The sequence below is a fragment of the Primulina huaijiensis genome, chromosome 10 (genome assembly GCF_012295235.1).
Source record: "Primulina huaijiensis isolate GDHJ02 chromosome 10, ASM1229523v2, whole genome shotgun sequence".
NCBI lineage: Eukaryota > Viridiplantae > Streptophyta > Magnoliopsida > Lamiales > Gesneriaceae > Primulina > Primulina huaijiensis.
This window is the reverse complement of record NC_133315.1, coordinates 16,022,269-16,044,809: the sequence shown is the minus strand read 5'-3', so window position 1 is coordinate 16,044,809 and position 22,541 is coordinate 16,022,269. Positions and strand designations below refer to the sequence as shown.

At 32.2% G+C, this 22,541-nt stretch overlaps 1 protein-coding gene across 7 annotated transcripts; it reads right to left on the bottom strand.

The window, feature by feature from the left end:
* Positions 1–1,534: 1,534 nt before the first annotated feature.
* On the bottom strand, positions 1,535–13,748 carry LOC140985774 (serine/threonine-protein kinase BLUS1-like). 7 transcript variants are annotated; one of them, XM_073453689.1, is made up of 23 exons: positions 13,507–13,748; positions 13,052–13,265; positions 11,721–11,784; positions 11,390–11,563; positions 10,580–10,834; positions 9,532–9,656; positions 9,379–9,423; positions 9,210–9,291; positions 9,045–9,113; positions 8,797–8,967; positions 8,647–8,712; positions 8,279–8,347; positions 8,043–8,186; positions 7,814–7,887; positions 5,341–5,604; positions 4,465–4,556; positions 4,274–4,350; positions 2,976–3,098; positions 2,857–2,899; positions 2,643–2,689; positions 2,427–2,488; positions 2,296–2,347; positions 1,535–2,093 (listed from the first exon to the last, which is right to left on the bottom strand). In XM_073453689.1, the coding sequence occupies exons 4-23, from the start codon at positions 11,555–11,557 to the stop codon at positions 2,040–2,042; spliced, it is 2,082 nt and encodes a 693-aa protein (XP_073309790.1). In that variant the 5' UTR covers positions 11,558–11,563; positions 11,721–11,784; positions 13,052–13,265; positions 13,507–13,748; the 3' UTR covers positions 1,535–2,039. The 7 variants fall into 7 exon arrangements, with proteins under 7 accessions (XP_073309790.1, XP_073309789.1, XP_073309793.1 ...); XM_073453688.1 differs by having other exon boundaries at positions 11,390–11,845; XM_073453692.1 differs by having other exon boundaries at positions 4,480–4,556; positions 11,390–11,784.
* Positions 13,749–22,541: the final 8,793 nt, after the last annotated feature.

Sequence of the window (22,541 nt, the reverse complement as noted above, 5' to 3'; positions counted from 1 at the left end):
AATTATGCGAGAACCCGCAAATGATACTATTCGGTACGTATTACATAAATTTTCGAACTTACACAATAACCTGGAATCATGTTAGTCATATAAATCACACTGAGCAACTCTTGTATGAGAAGCTCGTCTGAGAAGGTGTTGGTAATTTTTTTCATACAACGTCTTACTCAAATTTTATAAATGATTAAAGTTATAAAATATTATATTATTCATACATATTGATATATTATCTCATTATACTTCATTGATTATCTTATTTCACCAACCAAACAAAATTCATAGGGTCAAACGGTATTTTAATCAATCAATTAATATTAATCTTTAACATGTGTCACCCGTAGTTGTATGACATAACTCACCAGATGGATTTTACAGAAATCTGTCAACTTCTAACAACACGTGATTGCATACTAAATACTAATAAAATTCCTTAAAAAATTCATAAAATAAACTTGGCTACTATGTTATAATTAAGAGTAGATTTCTTGTGAAACGCTCTCACGAATCTTTATCTGTGAGACGGGTCAACCCTATCGATATTCACAATAAAAAGTAATATTCTTAGCATAAAAAGTAATATTTTTTCATGAATGACTCAAATAAGATATTCGACCCACAAAATTGAACCGTGAGACTGTCTCACAAGACATTTTATATATAATTAAATGCTATTTTGTTTGAAGAAGGACCACTCATATTCATACATTCTTCTTGTTATAATTTTGCAATTTAATTATTAGCTTTAAAAGCATTGAACAAAAAGAGATAATTGTCGTATTTAAAACATTCAACCGAGATGACGATTTAACATTTTTTTTAATAAAAAAAGCCCTTAAAAATAATACAAGACAAAATCAAATAAAGGAAACTTGCAATTTTGATTTTGTATATTTATCTCTTTGACATCTTAGTCATTTATATCTTCGAATTTAAGTTTTAATCTACCGTCTTTGTTTTATTTTTAATTTTTTGCAATCAGTTTATGTTTGTAGTAACACATTAACACTTATACACACAAACACACACACACACACACACACACACACACACACACACACACATATATATATATATATATATATGACTTAATTGTTTAAAGTTAAAAGATAGATGATAAAAATTGACAACATATTTGAAACCCAACCCACTTATTTACCCCAATCGAAAAGCTAGTTTGGAAACAAGTCCTTTAGGAAAAACGTGTACCCAATGCACAGTTGCATCCTCTTTGTTTCAACTTTCATAGACGAGTCTTTAGGAAGAATTTAATTTAATAAGATATTTTTATTAGATAAATAGTTGAAGGAAAAAAAAAAAAGCTAATTCAACATAATTACACTTTATACAAAATTTAGTGTATTTAAAATTATAATTTATATTTTCCCAAAAATTTTTATAATTTATATTAAATCTAATATGCATGCACACATTGCCTCAAAAGGCATCGAGTACATATACAAATCATCACATCCAGGTATAAAATCAATTCAACTTCTCTATAAAATAAAAAAATAAAAAAAAACACAATAAAACAAATTTTAATACATCATTTTCAAATTAAATGGTAAATATTCAAAACCACACCAGTCAACTTGCCGAGAAAAAACCCAGTTAGTTACACGGCGCTTGTGTTTTTGCAGCCCACGGATTCTTCCAATAGAACAAAAAGTCCCAAAAATTAAAGTTACTCATCTTCAATTTACATATACACAGAAACCAAGTCTTGAATTGATCATACTGTACAACAATAAACCATGAAATCGGTGGCGATTATGTTACTCAAATACATCGATAATTTAAGAAATAGCAGCTCAGAAAACGGACGCCTGCCTTACTGCAGATATATTATACAAAACTAATTCTGGACAACACATATATGCTCAAAAAAACTTGATCCCACACAGTAGATATGCTTTCGGAGAAACAGGCTTCCATTAGAGAAGAGAAATTAGAAATGAATACTGACTTAAGCTAAATATTCACGATAGCTGGTACATCGTCCTTGAATTTTTTATTCCTTCTCTTTTTTCAGGGATTCGTCATTCTCGTATCTTATCGTCTTTTTTGAGCAAAAAATTGAGTTTTCTTTCCAGCTGCAAGCCAAAAGAGATGGTGTCTCACTTGCATGCAGAACAATATGCTTACAAAGTAAAATATTATCTAGTTTTTGTGTTGTATGTTTCCACTTTCAAAACATGATAGTGGAAAGAAACGTGCAGAAATTGAAGAGATAAAAGATGCCATTCAGGAATATCGAGTAGAACGGTATTCTATGTGAGGCAATTAAAGACATACCTGAGTATTTCTTGTCTTCAGCCTCTGGAGTTCCTCAACCATACTTCCAATACTGTTGTTTGAAACTTGTTCAAACACAAAAGGGGAAAAGACAAGAAGCTCAGAACTCAAAGAAGAGTTTCACTACATACCTTTGTTGCATTTGAATCACTTGAGCCTGCAATTCTCGCTCCTTTGCTGAAGTGGGACTCGCCTGCAAAATAACCAGAAAACACTTTGTGAGCATGGAGCATAAGAAGACAACTAGTATAATGTCATAGGAAATAAAACGATGTATGCAATTCCTTATAACATTAACATGACAATTCTACTAGTTAAAAGATTTTTTTATACACAAGAAATAATACCTGCATCAGATCATTCATTCCAGCCTCCGAGTTCTCAGTAGGATTAACTGCGCATTAGAAAAACCAAAGGTCGTGGTACAAAACCGAGGGGGAAAAACTTCTCATATACAGTGTAAATTAAATATAAGTGGCAAAGGATTAGCTAGAAGCAACTACAATAGGTACAGGAGAAATGAAAACAAAAACATGCAGGATATTGTGTAAAAAACATTACCCGAGGTTTGCTCTACAAACTTTATTAATTTAATCATATCTTCCTGTCAAGACGAATGGATACAGATCAGTAATATCTAATAAGAACAAGGTGCCATATATTTGAGAAGAGCTTCTCACTCTTTGCATGGAGTTCTGTAGCAGGATGCCTTGTAATGAAGGCAGAACTGAAGCAGCAGTAACACTAGGAACTATTTGGCTAGAGGATGCCCCAAAGTGTGGGTTATTGGAGTTTAAAGGACCCTATACATGGGAAAGGAAGGCAATGATTACAAAGCGCTTGCCTAAAAACTAAAATTGCTTATTTTCATGTACACATTAATTGATTAAATAATTTCCAAGGCAAGTGTTCGTAGAATAAGAAATTATCTAGCCGAAATGTAAATTAAGCAGTGTTAAATGCTATACTACATGACACAACTGAAACACAAAGTTAGGAATTCTACGTTTTGCATGCTAAATACATGATAAGAAATGGCACCTATAATACTAGAACCTGTAATGCATCTTCCATTAGTTGATATCTTCTAGCCAACCATATGAACTTATTTACAGATTTAAGTTTAAAATGCCAGACAAGAATTTACAAGCTCCTCTATTGATATTAAATGCAACTAGTAGAACAGTATAAGTTTGGAAGCATATAGCAACATCCAGTAACTATCCAACATATGAATGTGTTGACAAAAGAGACACACATATTAATATTGCAACGCCCAGGCCTAGGATGTCAATTAGTCCAATCTGCAAGAAATGAGCACCATATTCCAGAGAGTTTATTATGGGTCTAAAGTACAAGATTTCATAGACATGGAAGTTATGGAAATATAAGAATACTAATTGTTATAGAAAAGAGTAGTAACCTTTCGCATTAGAAAGGGTAAAACTGCAAATTCTAAAACATCTAATTTCCAGCACATGTGACGGCTACTGACATACTCTTGGGATCAATTTCTAGTCACCATGTTAAAATGATGGGAAACAAGCCCATTATGTGGACATATCAAAATTATCAAAAACATATCCCCAATAAAGACAAAAACTTGCAAAGGACAATAAAGAGGCACAGTGTAATTAGCGACTTCCAACTCCAGCCATAAAAGCTAGGCTGGCACTCTCCAAAAACAGAATTAAACATACCTTACTCCCCCAAAACAATCTCCAAATAAATTTCCGCATAACATTCATTCCAAAACATCCAAAATAAAACTAAACATTGCCAAGTACACAAAATTTTGAAACTCATAAACTTCAAATTAAATGAACTAATGATGACACTATCAGTTGATTCAGAGTAAGAGAAGATACATATCACCGCCTAATCAGCACAGGAGACAGTAATATCTCATTGCATTTCACTATAATCAAATAAAAAACAAATACTGCAGTTGCCATTACATTACTAAATTGATCTACACCTTTGGACAAAGATCAGCTGAAGTGACTTTAAAACGTCCCTTGCATTCAACAACAGCACCTTCAGATGCCTCCTGCTCTGAAATGCATGTTTAAACACATATAGATCATACAAACCACTGAAGAAGAAACATAAGAAAAAGCTCACACGTGTCTACACGGCCAAAAACAGCAAAATGCCTAAATGCATTACCAGTAATAGAATTACCGGCATCTTTCTTTTGACGACAATGCAAAGGACCACTATAGTTCCGCTCACTCGGATATCTTGGTTGCAGATATTCCCTTCATATTTATAGGAAAAAATTAAATACTCCAGAAAAATTAGCTAAAATGCCAAAAGGCAGAAGCATGTCAAAGTATAGGATATGAGCTGTAAATAATCAATAGAAGACAGAGATGATTAAGCCTCCAGTAAACTTGAAAACACACTGCACAACACTATAAAGGACATTCAGTAAACATGTTGCCACTGTAAAATTTAAACTCTTCTAAATATTTTCCTTGATTTCCAGGGCGAAAAATAAAAATTAACACACCATCATATTTAGAGACATAAATTAACTAATATTTGAGTTTACAAATTTAATCAGCGTGCTTCTGCAGTATTTCTGATGAATATTTTAAACTGAAAATCTTCAAAGCATAACATGAACAAATCCGACGTAGGAACTTCCAGCAATGCAGGAATTTTCATAATCATAATAATATTGTCTGATAAAAAAAATTTTTGAAGACGACAAAAAGGGAGATCAAAATCTTTCAATCGCACTATTAACCCATGCCCTTTGAACACATCCTTTTCTCATACCCCGTAAGGTAAAAACAGAATGAAGAATCATGCAAGGACATTTATGATAGAAACCTTGTTAGTAAGAAGATAAAGTTAAGTAAAACAGAATGAATCACAAGAGGAAATGCAAAACCTGCAACTTCTATAAGTGAACATTCAAAATCTATATATTAACAAACCACAACCCTGCTCTATATCATTCAACTACCAGCATACAAGTATTTACCTTCTCAAAATAGTATTTTGTATTCTACACCTTATTTGAGAATATCATACCTGTCACCATTAACAACGAAATTCTTAGGAGATGAAACATAGTCCTGTAACAGTGAGCCACTCAAACATTTTTTAGGCCCTGCACTGAAAGAATGCCGCACAGAACCACTTCGGCCAATGTCATAACCATCAATTCTCCCTGATTCTTGCTGAGTACCTGTCAAAAGCTGCTGCTGAATTTGCAACTCAGAATCTGTGCAGGCAGAATCTCTTGAACTTGGACTACCAGCACCAATGCCATCCTCACAAACATCAAAGAAACCTCTGCATTTAGAAGAAGTTACCCATCAGTTAAACCTTTCAAAGGTGCATTTGAAAAGTCATTTACTAAACTCACACTCATATAACCAGCGTCCAAAATAACACTAAGATTGTGTTTAGATTGAAAGATTTAAAATGAGTGGAATTCAAATTCATACTCAAATCCATTATTTATATTTGGGTAAAAAATTGAATTAGGCATTTCAAATTCCTCCTTTCGATATCCATGAATTTCAAATTATTAAATTTCAAATCCTTTTATCCAAATCAAATACTTCCGTCCAAATGCAGCCTAAGAGGAAAAATCCCATAAAATCATAATTCTTGATTTCAAACCACAAGCACAAACACTATTTCTATGTGTCATAGTTGTCAAAAGTGCATGAAGGCTCGCTACCCAATGAGCAGCGAAGCGCACTCTGAGGCGCACCACTTCCATGAAGCGAGTGGTTCGCGTTGGGCATCCAAGAGAGCTTGGCGAGCTTCGGAGAATAAGCATGAGAACCTTTTCTTTTTATTTCTGTTTATTAAAAAGAGCAAAAAAAAAAAAAGAAGATGAAAACCTGCCCTTGCCTTTACCCTTTGCCCTACACCTTTCCTTGCTTCAACAGTCTCAATTCATATAACCTTCTTATATTGTCAGTAATTTGTACTATTTATAGAGTTTTTATTTATTGATTTTCAATTCTCTTGACGATATCAAATCAAAAATTACAACACTTGGATTTTTAGGATCCGAAAGTGTTGCATATTCTGAACAATATCCTTTCAATTTGGTGGAATGGTTGTACTTGACATTGTCAAGTAAACTGAAAATCAAGAAATCAAAAAATATTAAACAAAAACTATAAACTGTAAAAATTACTAAGAAAATAAGAAGACCATATAAACTTAGGCAATTAAAACCCCTGCTACAATAGGGGTAGAGGCGAGGGCAGAGGGCAAAGTGCAGAGGCGACATCACATGCTTATTCTCCGAAATCATGCTTAAGTGGGCATGGATGCACCGTCACGAACAGCGGAAGAAGCGGTGCACCTTGGAGTGTGCTTAGGCCCACGCTTCATGCACTTTTGACAACTATGGCATCAAGTGATTAAGATGAAGATTTCAGTGCTTGATATTTCATGCATCATATTTTATTCTTATCGCATTGTAAAAGAATTTTGATTTTCTTTTTTTTTTTTGGTAAAGTGTGTGCTTTGCTTTGAGCTTAAATCCCCAGACACTCGAGTGCTTTAATGCATATTATCTTTTATTTTTTTAATTTTTTTGAGTAACCTAGGAATCCGGGTTACGCCCGATTAATTCTGGGGAGGACGGGTGGGCGACCTTTCCCCCTAATTTGCCCTCCATGTAAATTTGAATGTAGTCATATTCTATACATATTTGAAGCTAACCTTCATTTAGTTTACATCTCATTGGCCCCTCCAAGTCGCCGTTGGGATTTGTACTCCTGACACTCGCATTATTCTCCAAACACTTTACCTCTAAGTCATGCTCACAGGGGCCGTTACTATGCTATGTGTGCACCCAGTACAATTTTACAAGCATAAACACAAGTCCGTGTCTTTTATAAAATGTTTTTATATAGGTCTCAACTCTCAAGCATATCCAGAACCAACTCATACGCACATGGCAAATAACATTGATTCATAGCACATAAATGAAGATTGTCAAACTCATCAAATTAAGGCTACAAAGGATAAATAAATAGAAGGAAACATACTTCACAAACCATTCGGCCTATGATATAATGACCAAGAGAATGGAAACAGAAAATTTTCATATGTCCAAGTTTAAAGATCTTCATTTATTCAAGTTCAAAGAACAAATAACCAGTAATTCTGAAGTTCTTTTTCTCATTGGTTGTTCAAACGTAAAGATGAAACACACGAAAAATAATTTAGCTTCAAACGTGTAACAGGGTGGATGAGAGTGGCAAGACACTGATAATCGGGATAGAAAAGTTAAAATAATGAAGTTTCAAACTTCACAACACAGTGAAGTATTAATTTACAGTCTGATATCATTTCAAAAGAACCTTTTCTTTTCAGAGAACACAAGCATCAAATCACTCCCACTTTATTGATTATAAAATTATGCAGATTATATAATTTTGGATCTCTCAAAGATGGGCATAACAGCAACTGACGAGGTAATTGGCAGAAACCAGAGTATAAACCAGAAACATAGATAGATTTGATATCATACTTCAGCGCCTGAAGAGGTTTACTAGGAAAGGCAGTGAGTGAATTCTCCAAATCATGACTATCATTGAGCTCATCCTAGGAAAACAATAAAAACAGACTATGCACATCAGATTAAAAATTGAAGGGGTATAGTAAGAACAAGCAAAAAGTCGTAGAATACTGAAAAAGCCAAAAATAAAAAGAAATATAACAGGAGGGAAGATGACACCTATAGCATGTAGTAACTCTACCTCCAATTGAGGGTCTATATTTGAATTATTAACCTGCTCAGGAGAAGACTTCCTCTCCACAAGAAAACCAACATCATTGTGCCTGTCCAAGAGATTCCCACTCACACTTGGATCTTCGGAATTTGAAATCGCATCATCTTGTATCTGCACGAAACACAAAGGTGAATGACCTGATTGACCTTAGCACCTATAAGAACTGAACCCATTCACCAACTGATAGTGCACTGATTGCATACAAGGGCAGCTTGATTCTTTAAGTCTTCCAGATTGAAATTCCACGCACTGATTCCTCGAATGTACTCTTGCTGTAACACAGCAACAGCTCATCATTGAGTTTCGATGGAACCTTCAAAACTCATGCATATAACATTTATATACAAAGACAAACTGACTCATCCAAAATCACATCATATCCACATCCAACATTTGGACACGACAAGACACATATTTACTCCTCGACGGCTCAACCACATGTTTGCATTCCAATATCTGTTCATAAAATTAATAGAAGAAAAGGCACTAACATGTCTGAAAGTTCTGCCATGTTTAATATCCGTATTTGAGTTTAACTAATTTGTATCATCTGATATGATAGACATCTAACCTGTGATAGTTGTTCTTTGTTCTCGTATAATGCCTTATTTTGAACAAGAATCTCTGCTTCTTTTGCCTGAAATGGCAAATTGATCTCACATAAATACCTATAGCTTAAAAATGAATAAATAAAATAAAATAAAATGTCAGTTCACCTGACCTTAAGCACCCTAAAACGTTCACCAAGAGGTGACATTCCATCAAGGATAGTTCGAGCAAGATAATCACTCGAACGTGCATTTTTAAAAAAAGTATGTTTCAAAAGCTTTTCCGAAGTGGGACGTTTCTTAGGATCCTTGACCAAGCAAGCTGCAACCATTTCTTTGAAAGACTGCAAGAAGTTGTATTGTAATGACTAACAAATAACACACATATTCAGAGGCAAAACTACTCAAAAACAAAATAAACCTTAGAAAATCTTTTGTCTCTTTCATAGTCCAGGCCTGGTGGTGCATTTTGTAGGGTCATTAGCAGAACCTGGATTTAGTTAAAAACAAGAACATTCAGAGTTCAGACCTAAAATATCCTAAACATTTAGATGCAAACACAATTTGGACAGATGACATCATCAACCTTCATAGGTGGGTACTTAGAGAATGGTGCGTGACCATGAGCAAGCTCAAGTGCTGTTATTCCTAAGGACCAGATATCGGCTCTGTTAACACGAATATAAATCGAGAATAATGAGAAGGATACCTTAATTTGATAATACCTACACTGAAAATTATCAGGAGATACTCACTTAAAATCATATCCATGTAATTGCTGCATTACTTCAGGAGCCATCCTGTATCATAAGTTTAATTTAAACCAAAAAGTTATTCCAACCCAATATAAATGGAAACATGCTATAAATATCAATCACGTAAAATCCCTTTTACAGTAGCTAACATACCAGCATGGAGTTCCAACAAAAGTATTTCTAGAACGCTGACGATCCCCAGTATCAAACATGCAAGCAGCAACGCCAAAGTCCGCTAATTTAACAGCACCATTAGTATCAATCAGTATGTTCCCTGCCTGCAATAGAAGTTTTAAAAAAAAGGTCATTTTAAAAACAGCTGGTCGGAGGAGCACCCTAAACCAATCCTATAGCACCTGAAACATGTGTTTACTTCCAGAAAAAAGGCCATGAACATAATAAATATTCCCAGAGCCAAACAGATATATGATATTACAAAAGGAAGCTCAACATTTATGAAGAGAATCATGCCCAAAGCACATAGATAAATAAAGGAAACTAAAATGTTCAGAGATCAAGTCAGGATATCTGTGAGAAATGTAATTATTGAAACACATTTCTACACAAACATGATGAATTTATGGTATGATTGTGTTATGGTTCCAACTTATGGATCGTGTTATGGTATGTTTAATGGTTGACGGGATGAGGGGTTTGAGGCTTATTGAAGAGAGGACCTCAAGATCTCAAAGACGAATCGAGGCTCGTTAAAGAGAACCTCATAATCTCGTGATAAACACTTTCGAGCTGTTTTATTTCATTACGATAACTTCCTTAAATACAAAAAGTCCTCTAACATGATAAAGATAACTTCGTAAAAATTTGCTGAATAACTTCCAAATCCAATCCTCGATGATAAGAAAATCTTTTATATGGAAATAACTAAATTAAATCTGCGAATAACTTCCTGATATAATCCTTAATACTGATAATGATTATCATTTATCCTGACATAACTAAATTAAAAGATAATAATCAAATTCTATGAAGATAAAATTAGTAGAACCTTGTCTGTATTTTTAAACTTCCATTGAATGAATCGTGTTTAGACAACTTCCACTGGTTTGGGCTGTCCTTTGGTTGGATTCATTGGAACATCATTGGGTTGTTCTTGGGCCGTAATGCCCTTAACAAATTGTTTTTTTAAAAACAACAACAAAAGCAATAAGACAAGTAAAGAACCATCTGAAAAAACACGTACCTTCACATCTCTATGGATATGCCCGTCAGAGTGAATATAAACAAGAGCTTTGACAACCTCACGTAACAAGGTAGCAATTGATGGCTCCTCAAAACCTTCCGGATAAGCTGATTTAATTATATGAAGGCAGGATCCTGCAGCCATGTATGGCATCACAACCCATAGGCAATGACCAGTGGTGAAGGAGCAATGAGCCCGTAACACATTTGGATGGTCAATTAGGGTCATTGTCTGTACTTCTCGTCTGATGCCGTCCTGTTTATATGGAAATGCAAAAAAAAAGGAAAAAAATAAAAGATAGAACTAAAGATCCAGCAACATTTGCAACAGTCACCTTTTTTATGAAATATGGAAAATTAAGAACTCACAGATGTGATTAACACATGGTTATACATATCAAGCATTTTCATGGCACCTACTATTTTCTAAATGTTTATGGCCAAATAATATCTGTACTGTTGACCTTTTTCAACCAACTAGTGATGCGACTAATACGGATTCCTTCATATCTGGAGGGAGACATATCTCCAATGATCAGAAAACGAAATGATTTCCAGAAGTGTGTTTTCTGCAATGCATGATCTCCGATTCAAGCTTCTCAATGTTTTTCTGGTACAAATATTGCACCAAATATGCAATCTGCCAATATGAGTAGAGTCATACATTGACTAAAAATGTGTGGAAGGATTCAAAAGGTGACTTTTGCCACTGTACGAGTGACAATACATTACATTGATACCCAATTTCAAAAAAGAATATATAACAAAAGGATGGCACTGTCTACAAATAAACTCATATAAGTTGGCATACCAAGTCATTATTGCACTTCTCGAGATCGAGAACCTTGATTGCAACTGTCTCATTAAGAGGCACACAACGAGCTTTATAAACAGTAGCACTGACACCTTCTCCAACTTCCTCATATAACTCATAATCATTAGCGTCAAGTGGAAATTTTTTCGGTGAGGCTTGTGCCATGACTTTCTTACACAATGAAACATTCAAAAAAAGAAACAGAAATGGATAAATCAGCCTCCAAAGTTGCAAGTCTCAAGAAAATCGTCCCTTGATACAAGCAGATCACTAGAAGTTACGTGGTGCAACTCAGCACTAGAAGGTGATTATTTATCCAGTCACTAACCAAAATTTTAAGTTACACAAAAATGTGCCCTGACCATCTCATAGTTCCAAATTCCAGAAGATCACTGTTCAGTAATAAGAAAACAACCAAATAAATGATGGGTTAGGTGACAGCTGATGGGAAACCTATCAAGCAAAATGAAATAATCACTAGATATCAGAGATAAAAAAAATGTGCAACTGGAAAAAAAGGAGAGCATAGACACGTGTAAATTGGATAGCATTATGGTCTGGTGTTGCCAATAAATGGAAATACATAATTTTCAGCTGGAAGCCATCACGTGATTTTCCAATAAATATTTTTATGAATTTTATTAGAAATCACATTTTCAATACTACTTATCTTAACCCAACAGTTATACTCTGAAATTTTGCAATCTTCTACTCTATAAAGGAATCATCAAATACCAGAACTTGATAGTAGAAGTAGATATCTGGGATTGTTTTATTATGAATACTTGCATTTATGCCAAAGAGAAGGGGACAAGTGATGCTGAAGCTAACATAGAGAGGTTTATGAGGACCAGATAATAGAACCGAATATTCTCGTGTTTACAGATTATCATGTTATAGAAAACTTAATACAAAAATTAAAACAACACATTAGGGGATGAAGATTGGATCGTTGCCTCAAACTAGTTATTCAATTGTGCTTCATCAAAACCTGGATACTTGTATGTCATATTATGATGCACTTGATCTAGTTCTCCACCATAAAACTTCCATTACCTACTCAGCAAGTAACAACAGTTCCAAGAAATTGATATCTTTATAAGTTCACACCACAACCACATGGAATTTTTTGTACACAAACGGAAATAAACCCACGAATGTGAACCGTACACCATATGCCTTACCAAGATAAAAAGATTCATATGGCGGTCATAACAACCACGAATAAACATGTAGTAAGCACATTTTATCAGAGCATGATGTGCAACATTAAAGGATTAGCTAATCAACAAGAGATAAACACCTACTTTCATCCAATCAAAAAGAGCTTCCAGTCCAGTAATCAATCCAGCCAATTGATGTAGATTATTGATCAAACAAGATTTGCAAACTTAATATACAAGAGACCTCAAACATCCATGGAGAGAGAACAAATTCCAAGCACTACATAAACACGACCAACTGAAAATATATTGATAACGATGATGGGATTTCTTTCCAAAAAAGTCTAAGATACCATGTTCAACCATATCATCCCAGAATAATGAGACCAACAAAAATGACACCAGCAAAAACAATTAAAATCCACAATCAAAATTCACGCATCCCCGATAAAAATTTCGCACAGCACCCTACTGGATGGTGTTGATGTCGACTTACATAGGGCTTTTGACACCAGAGAACTTCCGAAGGATCAAGAGGCAGCACGACCAAAAGAGGAGGAAGACCAGGTGAGCAAAAACATAATGTTCCGCGGGTATGGATAAAACCTTTCGTTCTACTAGTCCACCATAGACAATATCAATAATGTAGTTAGATATAGCTATTCGTCTGCAGGTCGTGCGGATAGAATCATCACCCCTAAATTTTAGAGCTGAATAAAAACAAAAATTTATTTTTCTCTTCGGTTTCTACTTTTATTTCACTTAAACAGAACTTTGAGAATTCATGTATTAAAAACTGCACATAAATTAAGAATGAAGTACGTGAAGGATGAAATTCAACGATTAATTAAGAGAAAATAAATAATGTTAAGTAACTACACAAACTCTTAGAATTTATCTACAATATATCTACAGAATTAAAGCATAAGCTCTTTACATTCATGTTTTTACCTGAGTACTTCGTCTAAGAACATCGATTCAACGATTGAGCGTTGTGGTTGTAAAACAAACATCCACGGGATGCAGAGATTGACAGGTAGGGGTGACGGCTTTGGCTCGGTTGATTTTACGATCTGCTGACAAAAAATCTCCAATTCTTCGAGATAAAGATACAAAGTAAAAGTATCAATCGAAGTTTGAATGGGTGACAAGTGCAGGAACTTGTGCTGAACTGAGTTAACAAAGCCGAAGACTCGTCAACATCTTTGGGTTTATTATTTACCCGACTTAATTAACATTTTAAATCCAGTAACTTTTGTTTATTTTTTTGTTTTCAAAAAATAATATGTATTTTTAAAAAGTAAAATATCAATTATTTTTGGTGATGTATATTTAGTTTAATCAATTATAATTATGTAATTATATATTTTTTTTTATCAATTTTAGTTTTTGATACGGAGCAACCTTACCGATATTCACAATAAATGAGCTATTCGAAGCTCGATTCCATAAAAGCTTGTTTAATGATACTCGTTAAGATAAACGAACCAAGCTTAAGCTTTACAATATTTGACTCGTTAGCTTGTGAACATGTTCGTTGGTAAGTTCATGAGTCATCTATTGGATGAAAAAATAATAGTTTTGATATTTAATTTATTAATTTAACACATTACTTATAAAATATATAGAAAAATATATTAGATAAATAAATTTACAAATTTTAATAAAAATGTAAAATTTTTCTCTAAATATATAATTTACTTTTACTGAATTTAATGATAATTTAAAAATATAATTCATATTTATTAAGTTCGATAAAAGCTTGAATAAGCTCGTGAGCCATAAATACATTTTTAAAATAAAGCTCGAGCTTATCTCGATTATAAACGAATCAAGATCAAACAGTCAAGAGTTCGACTCGACTCGGCTCGATTACATCCCTAGATATAATCGTTAAAATTTATAATTACGTTTTCAAATACACGTGTATATCTCGAAAAATGTTTTTATCACCTACTTACGTAAATTTAACAATAACATTGATCATTCAATTGCATGATTTTGGAAAGAATGACTAAAATTGGTTTTTTAGATTAACTATATATATTTATATAATTTTTTTCCACGATTGACATTGTTTGCGTTTTAGATTAAAATATTGTGATTTTTTGTGTTTCTTTTCTATTGTAATTTATAGTTTATAACTTTTCGTAAATAGAAAAGAAATAAAAATAGATAGATACGAAGAACTTCCGGGAGTTACGAATGTCATAAATTTAAGGATGTATTTCGAGGATATATAATAGATGAAATCTTAAATTCATATATTACTTATTTACATTTTAGTTACATAAAATATAACGAATTTCAATAACAACATTATTTGATGAATTTGAAGTTCATCATAATTAATGAAAATACTATATAAATATGCAAACGTAGATTTGATGTTTTTTATTTAACTTCTCTAAAATAACAAAAATGCTAACTAAAGTAAATCAAAAGACACACACAATAGTATTTGTAGAAAGTAAGTGAAAATTCGTAAGAAAATTTGAATGTTTGTTTGTATCCAGATGGTATTTATGTAGAGACCGGGCGTTTGGTCCATTGGTCTCACCTAGAATTCCCGGTGTGTAGACTCGAGTTCAAGTTCTTTCCACCTCTAGATTAAAATTTTTAAAAAAATGGTGTTTATGTGCATGATGTGCCAAATAATAATAAAAAAAAAATTAATATATTTTTTTGTGGGCTATCACATGCCATCGGCTTGTGTCTTTTGGAAGAGATTTTTAAAAATTAAAATTACATTTCTTTTTTGACCGATATTTTGAAATATAACATTTTCAATATTTTAATTTTGTTTTTCTATGCGTTTGAAAGCAATTTTATATATATAAAAACCTCAAATAAAAAAGATATTAAACTTAGGTCATTGGTCATTCCAACCCATCCCTAGTGATGAATCAATTTTTGGAAAAACCCACTATTTTCTAAATTTGACGAAGATAGTGTCTGATTAAATTTACCTTGCATTTTTTTGTACTTTTTATATTTTATAAATTGTCTTAAAAACTTATAATATGTGGAGTTTTATTATAAAAATAAAAAGTTTTCAAAATGTTTGGGAAAATAATCAATAAAGCTTAAATATATTGATTTATATGGTACGAAGATATTTTGTTTATAAAAAAAAAATACGTGATGAAATGTATAAGTATATTTCGTTCTTTTAAACCAGTAACATAATATCTTTAAAAATGTACAAGTGACGTTGCTTATTTTTTCAAACAATTTATAACATGTCAAAACATTATACTTTAATTTAAATGATATTCCAAGAGAGTCATTAATATCGTGAGTAATTCTCTACATATCTCAACATCATTAGATCATATGAGTTTCTCACATTTTATAGATTTGACAACACGTGTTATAAACGTTCTAATCACTAAAATTTTATATCATAGAGAGAAAAACACTCCAAATACAATGTAGAAAAATCGTCTTGGTGGTTCTGGCTTCCGGCCAATTTGACAAAAATCGAGTTAATCGGACTCATGTCGATCAGTTGTTCATTTATCCAAACCGGCATACCTAATTCTTACAAGACAGACATTGATTATGCACATTGTCGCTAGTTTTAAATTAGTTTCATCGGTAATGATAAAAAAAAGTTTTTATCTTATATCATATTACATTATTATGTACACTAATTTCTTAATTCTTGCATGTAACTTGTTTTTAATATAAATATAATTTGATGTGCACTAGTTTCTATATAAAATAGCAAAAACTTGTGTAAGACGGTCTCACGGGTCATATTTTGTGAGACGGATCTCTTATTTGGGTCATCAATGAAAACATATTACTTTTTATGCTAAGAGTATTACTTTTTATTGTGAATATCGGTAGGATTGACCCGTCTTACAGATAAAGATTCGTGAGACCGTCTCACAAAAGACCTACTCATATAAAATATATCTCAGTTGTAATCATTGTTTCCTAATATTTATTTTACCATGACAAAATAGGATAATTTTTTGAAGAAGAATAATTATTGAGTAGAGAAAATTTGTGAAGAAGAATACAATTGAGTAGATAAAATTTTATAAAAGTGTGCAATTTAATATATTTTGTGAGTTTGAGATTTTTACTTTTTACAGTAAATTTTTACTTTTAACACGTTATCAGCACGATACTCGAAGGTTAGGTTTTTCATATTTTTTANTAAAAAGAGTCACTGATACCTCATTATAATATTGTGATGTGATATAAAAAATTATTTAAACATGATTAACATTATATACATCATATTATTACCATAAAATTTACATATATATACATTTATTTATTTAAGATATTGTAACGGTCATAAACGGCTAGTTTTTACCCTATAAATACGATTTTACAAACACATTCGATCACTCCAAACTTACTCTTTCTCCCTAAAAATTTTCTTCATTAAAATTTTCGAATAAGAATAATATGGTTCTTTCAAGGTTATTTTGTATAATTATTTTGGTTATTTTAGTCACTAATCTTGTATTTATCGGAGAATATCTGCCTCGCGTTTTTTCTTTATTTTTAAGAATACTTGTACTTATAATTTATCCGTCACTTTTTATTGTCATATTAATAGATTTAGAACTTAACTAATAAAATGCATTGTTATTTTTCTTGTACCACCATGTCAAATTTGGCAAAGCTCAAATTTGTTGCGCTCGACATTACGGGAAAAAAATTATATGCCATGGACTATCGATACAGAAATGCATATTGAGTCATTGAGTCTTAGTAAGACCATTAAAGAAAATGGTAACTCATCATTACAAAAAAAAAAAAGCAAAAACTATAATATTTTTGTGTCGACATCTTGATGAAGGATTAAAATGTGAATATCTCATTGAAAAAGATATCATAGCTTTATGGAAATGATTAAAAGAAAGATTTGAACATATAAGGGAAGTTATACTTCCGACCGCCCGTGATGAATGAAATACGTTAAGATTCCACGGTTTTAAGAAAGTCGGATATTACAATTCAGCAATGTATCGAATAATCTCGCAATTAAAATTTTGTGAACATGAGATTACGGAATCGGAAATGCTTGAAAAAACATTTTCCACTTTTCACGGATCAAATATAACTCTACAACAACAATATAGAGTGCGTGGATTTACGAGATATTCTGAACTTATCGCATGTCTTCTTGTGACGGAAAAGAACAACGAGCTGCTAATGAGAAATCATCAGTCCCGACCCACTAGATCAACAACATTTCCATAAGTAAATGTTGTAAGTAAAAATGAATTTAAACCTGAAAACCAAAATCTAAGTCAAAGACAAGATTTTGATCGAGGTCGAAATCGGGGTCATGGTCGTGGAAGTGGTCGCGGTCACGGCCGTGGTTTTGAAAACAATCGAGATAGTTATTTCTATAACTCATATCAAAAAGACGTCACGAACCACCCACTGAAATGGCATCATGAGAACATGAGTGTTAATGAAAATCACTCAAAAAGATTTGAAAGTTCTTGTTTTAGATGCGGCACTCCAAAACATTGGTCTCGTATTTGTCGAGCCCCCGAGCTCCTTTATAAGCTCTATAAAGAATTGATAAAGAGAAAAGAAAAAGAGATCAATTTCACCGAACGAAGTGACCGTTTGAGTGATTCAACTCATTTTGATGCTGCATATTTTCTAAATGATTTATCTGAAAATGATTAATATATAGGTGGAATAGAAATGTAAAATATTTTATTTTTCATGTAATTATATGCTAATGTTTTATTGTATAATTATGATATGCGTTATATTTTTCAATAAATTACATATATATTGTCAGTAATTTTTTTCATTGCATATTTTTTTGAAGTTCAAATATGAAAAATGCTATGAACAAAGCTAAACATGGAACTAATCCCATGGAAGTTTGCATACCTGATAGTGGTACAATGCACACTATTATACTAGATAAAAGATATTTCTTCGAACTAAAGCCAACAAAAACAATGGTGAATACAATATCAGGTCCTGTAGACTTGATTAAAAGTTGTGGTAAAACACATTTTCTGTTACCTAATGGTACAAAATTTATGATAAATGATGCTTTGTATTCACCACAATCGAAAAAAAATTTGTTGAGTGTTAATGACATATATTCCCATGGGTATGATACTCAGACAATAAATGAATGAAATGAGAAATAAATGTGTCTTACCACATATAAATTAGGAAAAAAATATGTAATTGAAAAACTACCAATGCTCCCTACTGGATTGCATTATACACATTTAAGTCCAATTGAATGAAACATGGTTGTTGATAATTCTTCAATACTGTTTAACTAGCATGATCAATTAGGATATCCCGATTCAACAATGATGCGAAGAATTACAGAAAATACACATGTTCATCCGCTGAAAGACTAGAAGATCTTTAAAAATGATAAGTTTCAATGCAAAGCATGTTCTCTTGGAAAAAATCCAAACCGAATCACCTATGTTTCTTGAATGTATTCAGGGTGATATTTGTGGGCCAATTCATCTATCATGTGGACCATTAAGATATTTTATGGTATTGATCGATGTGTCCAGCAGATGGTCACATGTATGTTTATTATCAACTCGAAATGTGACATTTGCAAGATCACTTGCTCAAATAATAAAATTGCGGAATCAATTTCTCGATCATAAAATCAAGAAAATTAGACTTGATAATTCTGGTGAATTTACTTCCCAGACTTTCAATGATTATTGTATGTCAATGAGAATCACTGTTGAGCATCATGTTGCTCATGTAAATACACAAAATGGATTAGCTGAATAATTGATTAAACTTCTACAACTGATTGCTAGACCAATGATTATGAAAACAAAACTCCATGTTTCTATATGGGGACATGCAATTTTACATGCTGCTGCATTAATTCGTATCAGACCAAGTGCATATCATAAATACTTCATATTGCAGCTTGCTTTTGGTAAAGAACCAGACATTTCTCATCTGAGAATTTTTGGATATATGGTATACGTGCCTATTGCACCGTCTCAACGAACAAAAATGAGACCTCAACGAAAGAGCAGAATTTATGTTGGTTATGATAGCCCATCAATAATTCGATATCTTGAACCTCAGACATGCAACATGATTACAACACTTTTTGCTGATTGTCATTTTAATGAGGAAATCTTCTCAATGTTAGGGGGAGAAAAGAAAAAAATTTTCCAAAAAAAAGTACATGGTATACATCATCATTGTTACATCTGGATCCAAGAACTAAACAATGTGAAAATGATGTACAACAAATTGTGAACTTGCAAAGAATAGCAAATCAAATACCAGATGCATTTGCAGACATAAAAAGAGTAACTAAATCATATATACATGATGTAAATGTCCCTGCTCGAATTAAAATTCCAAAGAAACAAATTGAAAACACTCATGATGTCATTAAACGCTTGAAGCGTGGAACACCAATCGGTTCCAAGGATAAAAATTCTCGAAAAAAAAAGCATAGAGAAACACGATGATCACAAAATAGAGAATGATATTCCGACAAAAATACATGATGATGAAAATGTTCCATTAGAATCACAAACTGATGAGAAACGTGAAATTTCTATCAATTATATTGATAATGGAAAAATACGGAACCGAAAAGATATAAAAAAAATTGATGAGATATTTTCTTACAATGTGACATTTAACATCATAAATGACAATGAAGAACATGAACCAAAATCTTTTGGTGAATATAAAAATCGACAGGAGTGGATAAAATGGAAAGACGCCATCCAGGTTGAATTGGATTCTCTAAATAAACGTAACGTTTTTAGACCTATAATCCTTACATCTGAAGGTGTAAAACCTGTTGAGTACAAATGAGTTTTTATTCGAAAGCGAAATGAGAAAAATGAAATAGTAAGATATAAAGCTCGACTTGTTGCACAAGTTTTTTCTCCAAGGCCTGAAATTGATTATGAAGAAACGTATTCTCCTGTTATGGATGCAATTACATTTCGGTATTTAATTAGTTTGGCGGTATCTGAAAATTTAGAATTGTATCTTATGGATGTTGTCACAGCTTACTTATACGGATCACTCGATAGTAATATATATTACTAAAGAATGTTATTATGTGAAATTGCAAAGATAATTATATGGGTTAAAGCGATCCAGTCGAATATGATATAATCGGCTAAGTGAACACTTAATGAAAAAAAGATATGTAAACAATACAATATGCCATTGCGTTTTCATTAAGAAAACAACATCCAGATTCATAATTATTGTTGTATATGTTGATGATTTAAACATCATTGGAACGAATAACGAAATTCAAGAAGTTGTGTTGTAAGGACCTTGGAAAAATAAAGTATTGTCTGAGTTTGCAAATCAAACAAAAAGAATGTGAAATATTTGTTCACCAGTCAAATTATACAGAAAAGGTCCTTAAACGTTCTAATATGGATAAATCAAATTCTTTAAGTACTCCAATGGTTGTTAGATCATTAAATATAGAAAAAATCCATTCCATCCATGTGAAGATGATGAGGTTATTCGTGGTCCAGAAGTACCATATCTAAATGTTATTGGTGCCCTTATGTATCTTGCAAATTGTACATGACCTGAAATATCTTTTGCTGTAATTTTATTGGCAAGATTTAGCTCATATCCAACAAAGAGACAGTGGAACGGAATTAAACATATATTTTGTTATCTACGAAGAACGACAGACTTGGGACTTTTGTATTCAAAATATACTAATCAAAACATAATTGGTTATGCTGATGCTGGGTATTTATCTGATCCACACAAGACACATTCTCGAACCGGATATGTATTTACTCGTGGAAGCACTACAATTTCTTGGCATTTCATAGAAACAAACACTCGTAACAAGTTCATCAAATCATGCCAAGATTATTGCACTACATGAAGCAAGTCGTGAATGTGTGTGACTAAAATAAATGACCGAACATATCTAAATCTCATGCGGATTATCATTTGACAAGAAACCTGTGACACTATATGAATAAACCAAAGCCTATACACCTGAGATACAAGAGAATTAAATTCATGATGCCCAAAGAATGATGCCTGTTCAGTTTCTCTTGAGATCGAGAATTTTTCAGAATGGTTTTTTCACATTATGGGAAGATTGAATGCGAAGAAAAGACACATATTCGTAATGATTTTTATGGGTATGAGACACTCGCGCAATGTGAGATTGTTGAATAACATTTCTCCTTCTGTTAACCAGATGAACACTTATGCAGCTGATAACCTTAAAGATTGACTTGTTGTAAGAACGATCGATTTACATCCAAAGAGACAACATACATTGTGCGCAAACGTATTGTGGAGGAAACTCATTCTTAATTCTTTATTTCATGAAATTTGATCTTTTCTTTTTTTAAACCAAAAATATTTCTACAATAAGATGACTCACGTTATTGTCATAATGTCATGTCATGTCCTTTTACGTGTTCAAATACACCAAAATCATCACACTACATTATCTTAATTTTATTCTAATATTCGAACAACCCAATAAGAAATTAAAGTCAATAAACTTCCAACAAACTACTTGTTGTTGAAAAATAATATTTAAAATGTGTGTATTGAATATTTGAATGTTGAAAATTAGATAAAATTAGGTGTTGAATATTGAAATTTGTGTGTGATGATGAAGGTAATGATGTAATTTATTTTTGGATTATTTGTAAAATTTTTCTATAAATAGATCTCTCATTTGTGAAGAAAATCACAATTGAGTTGAGAGAAAAATATTATAAAGTGTGTAGTGTGATAATTTTGAGAGTTTGAGATTTTTACTTTTTACCGTAAATTTTTACTTTTTCACAACACGTTATCAGCACGAAGCTCTAAAAGTCCTCCATATTTTTCCAAGCTCCAAAACAGAAGAAAAAGGTAACAAAAGTAATAATATTTATTTTATTGTTTATTTATTTATTGTTTATATATTTAATATATAATATAATGTTATTATAAATAATAAAAATAAATTTTTCAAAAAA

Excerpts from the sequence above, each read along its gene's own strand:
- LOC140985774 (XM_073453688.1), bottom strand. The coding sequence starts at position 11,557 with ATGGCACAAGCCTCACCGAAAAAATTTCCACTTGACGCTAATGATTAT. Across the intron at positions 9,292-9,378 it reads TTACATGGATATGATTTTAA|AGCCGATATCTGGTCCTTAG; the intron begins GTGAGTATCTCC and ends TCGTGTTAACAG. Across the intron at positions 9,114-9,209 it reads CTAAGTACCCACCTATGAAG|GTTCTGCTAATGACCCTACA; the intron begins GTTGATGATGTC and ends AACTAAATCCAG.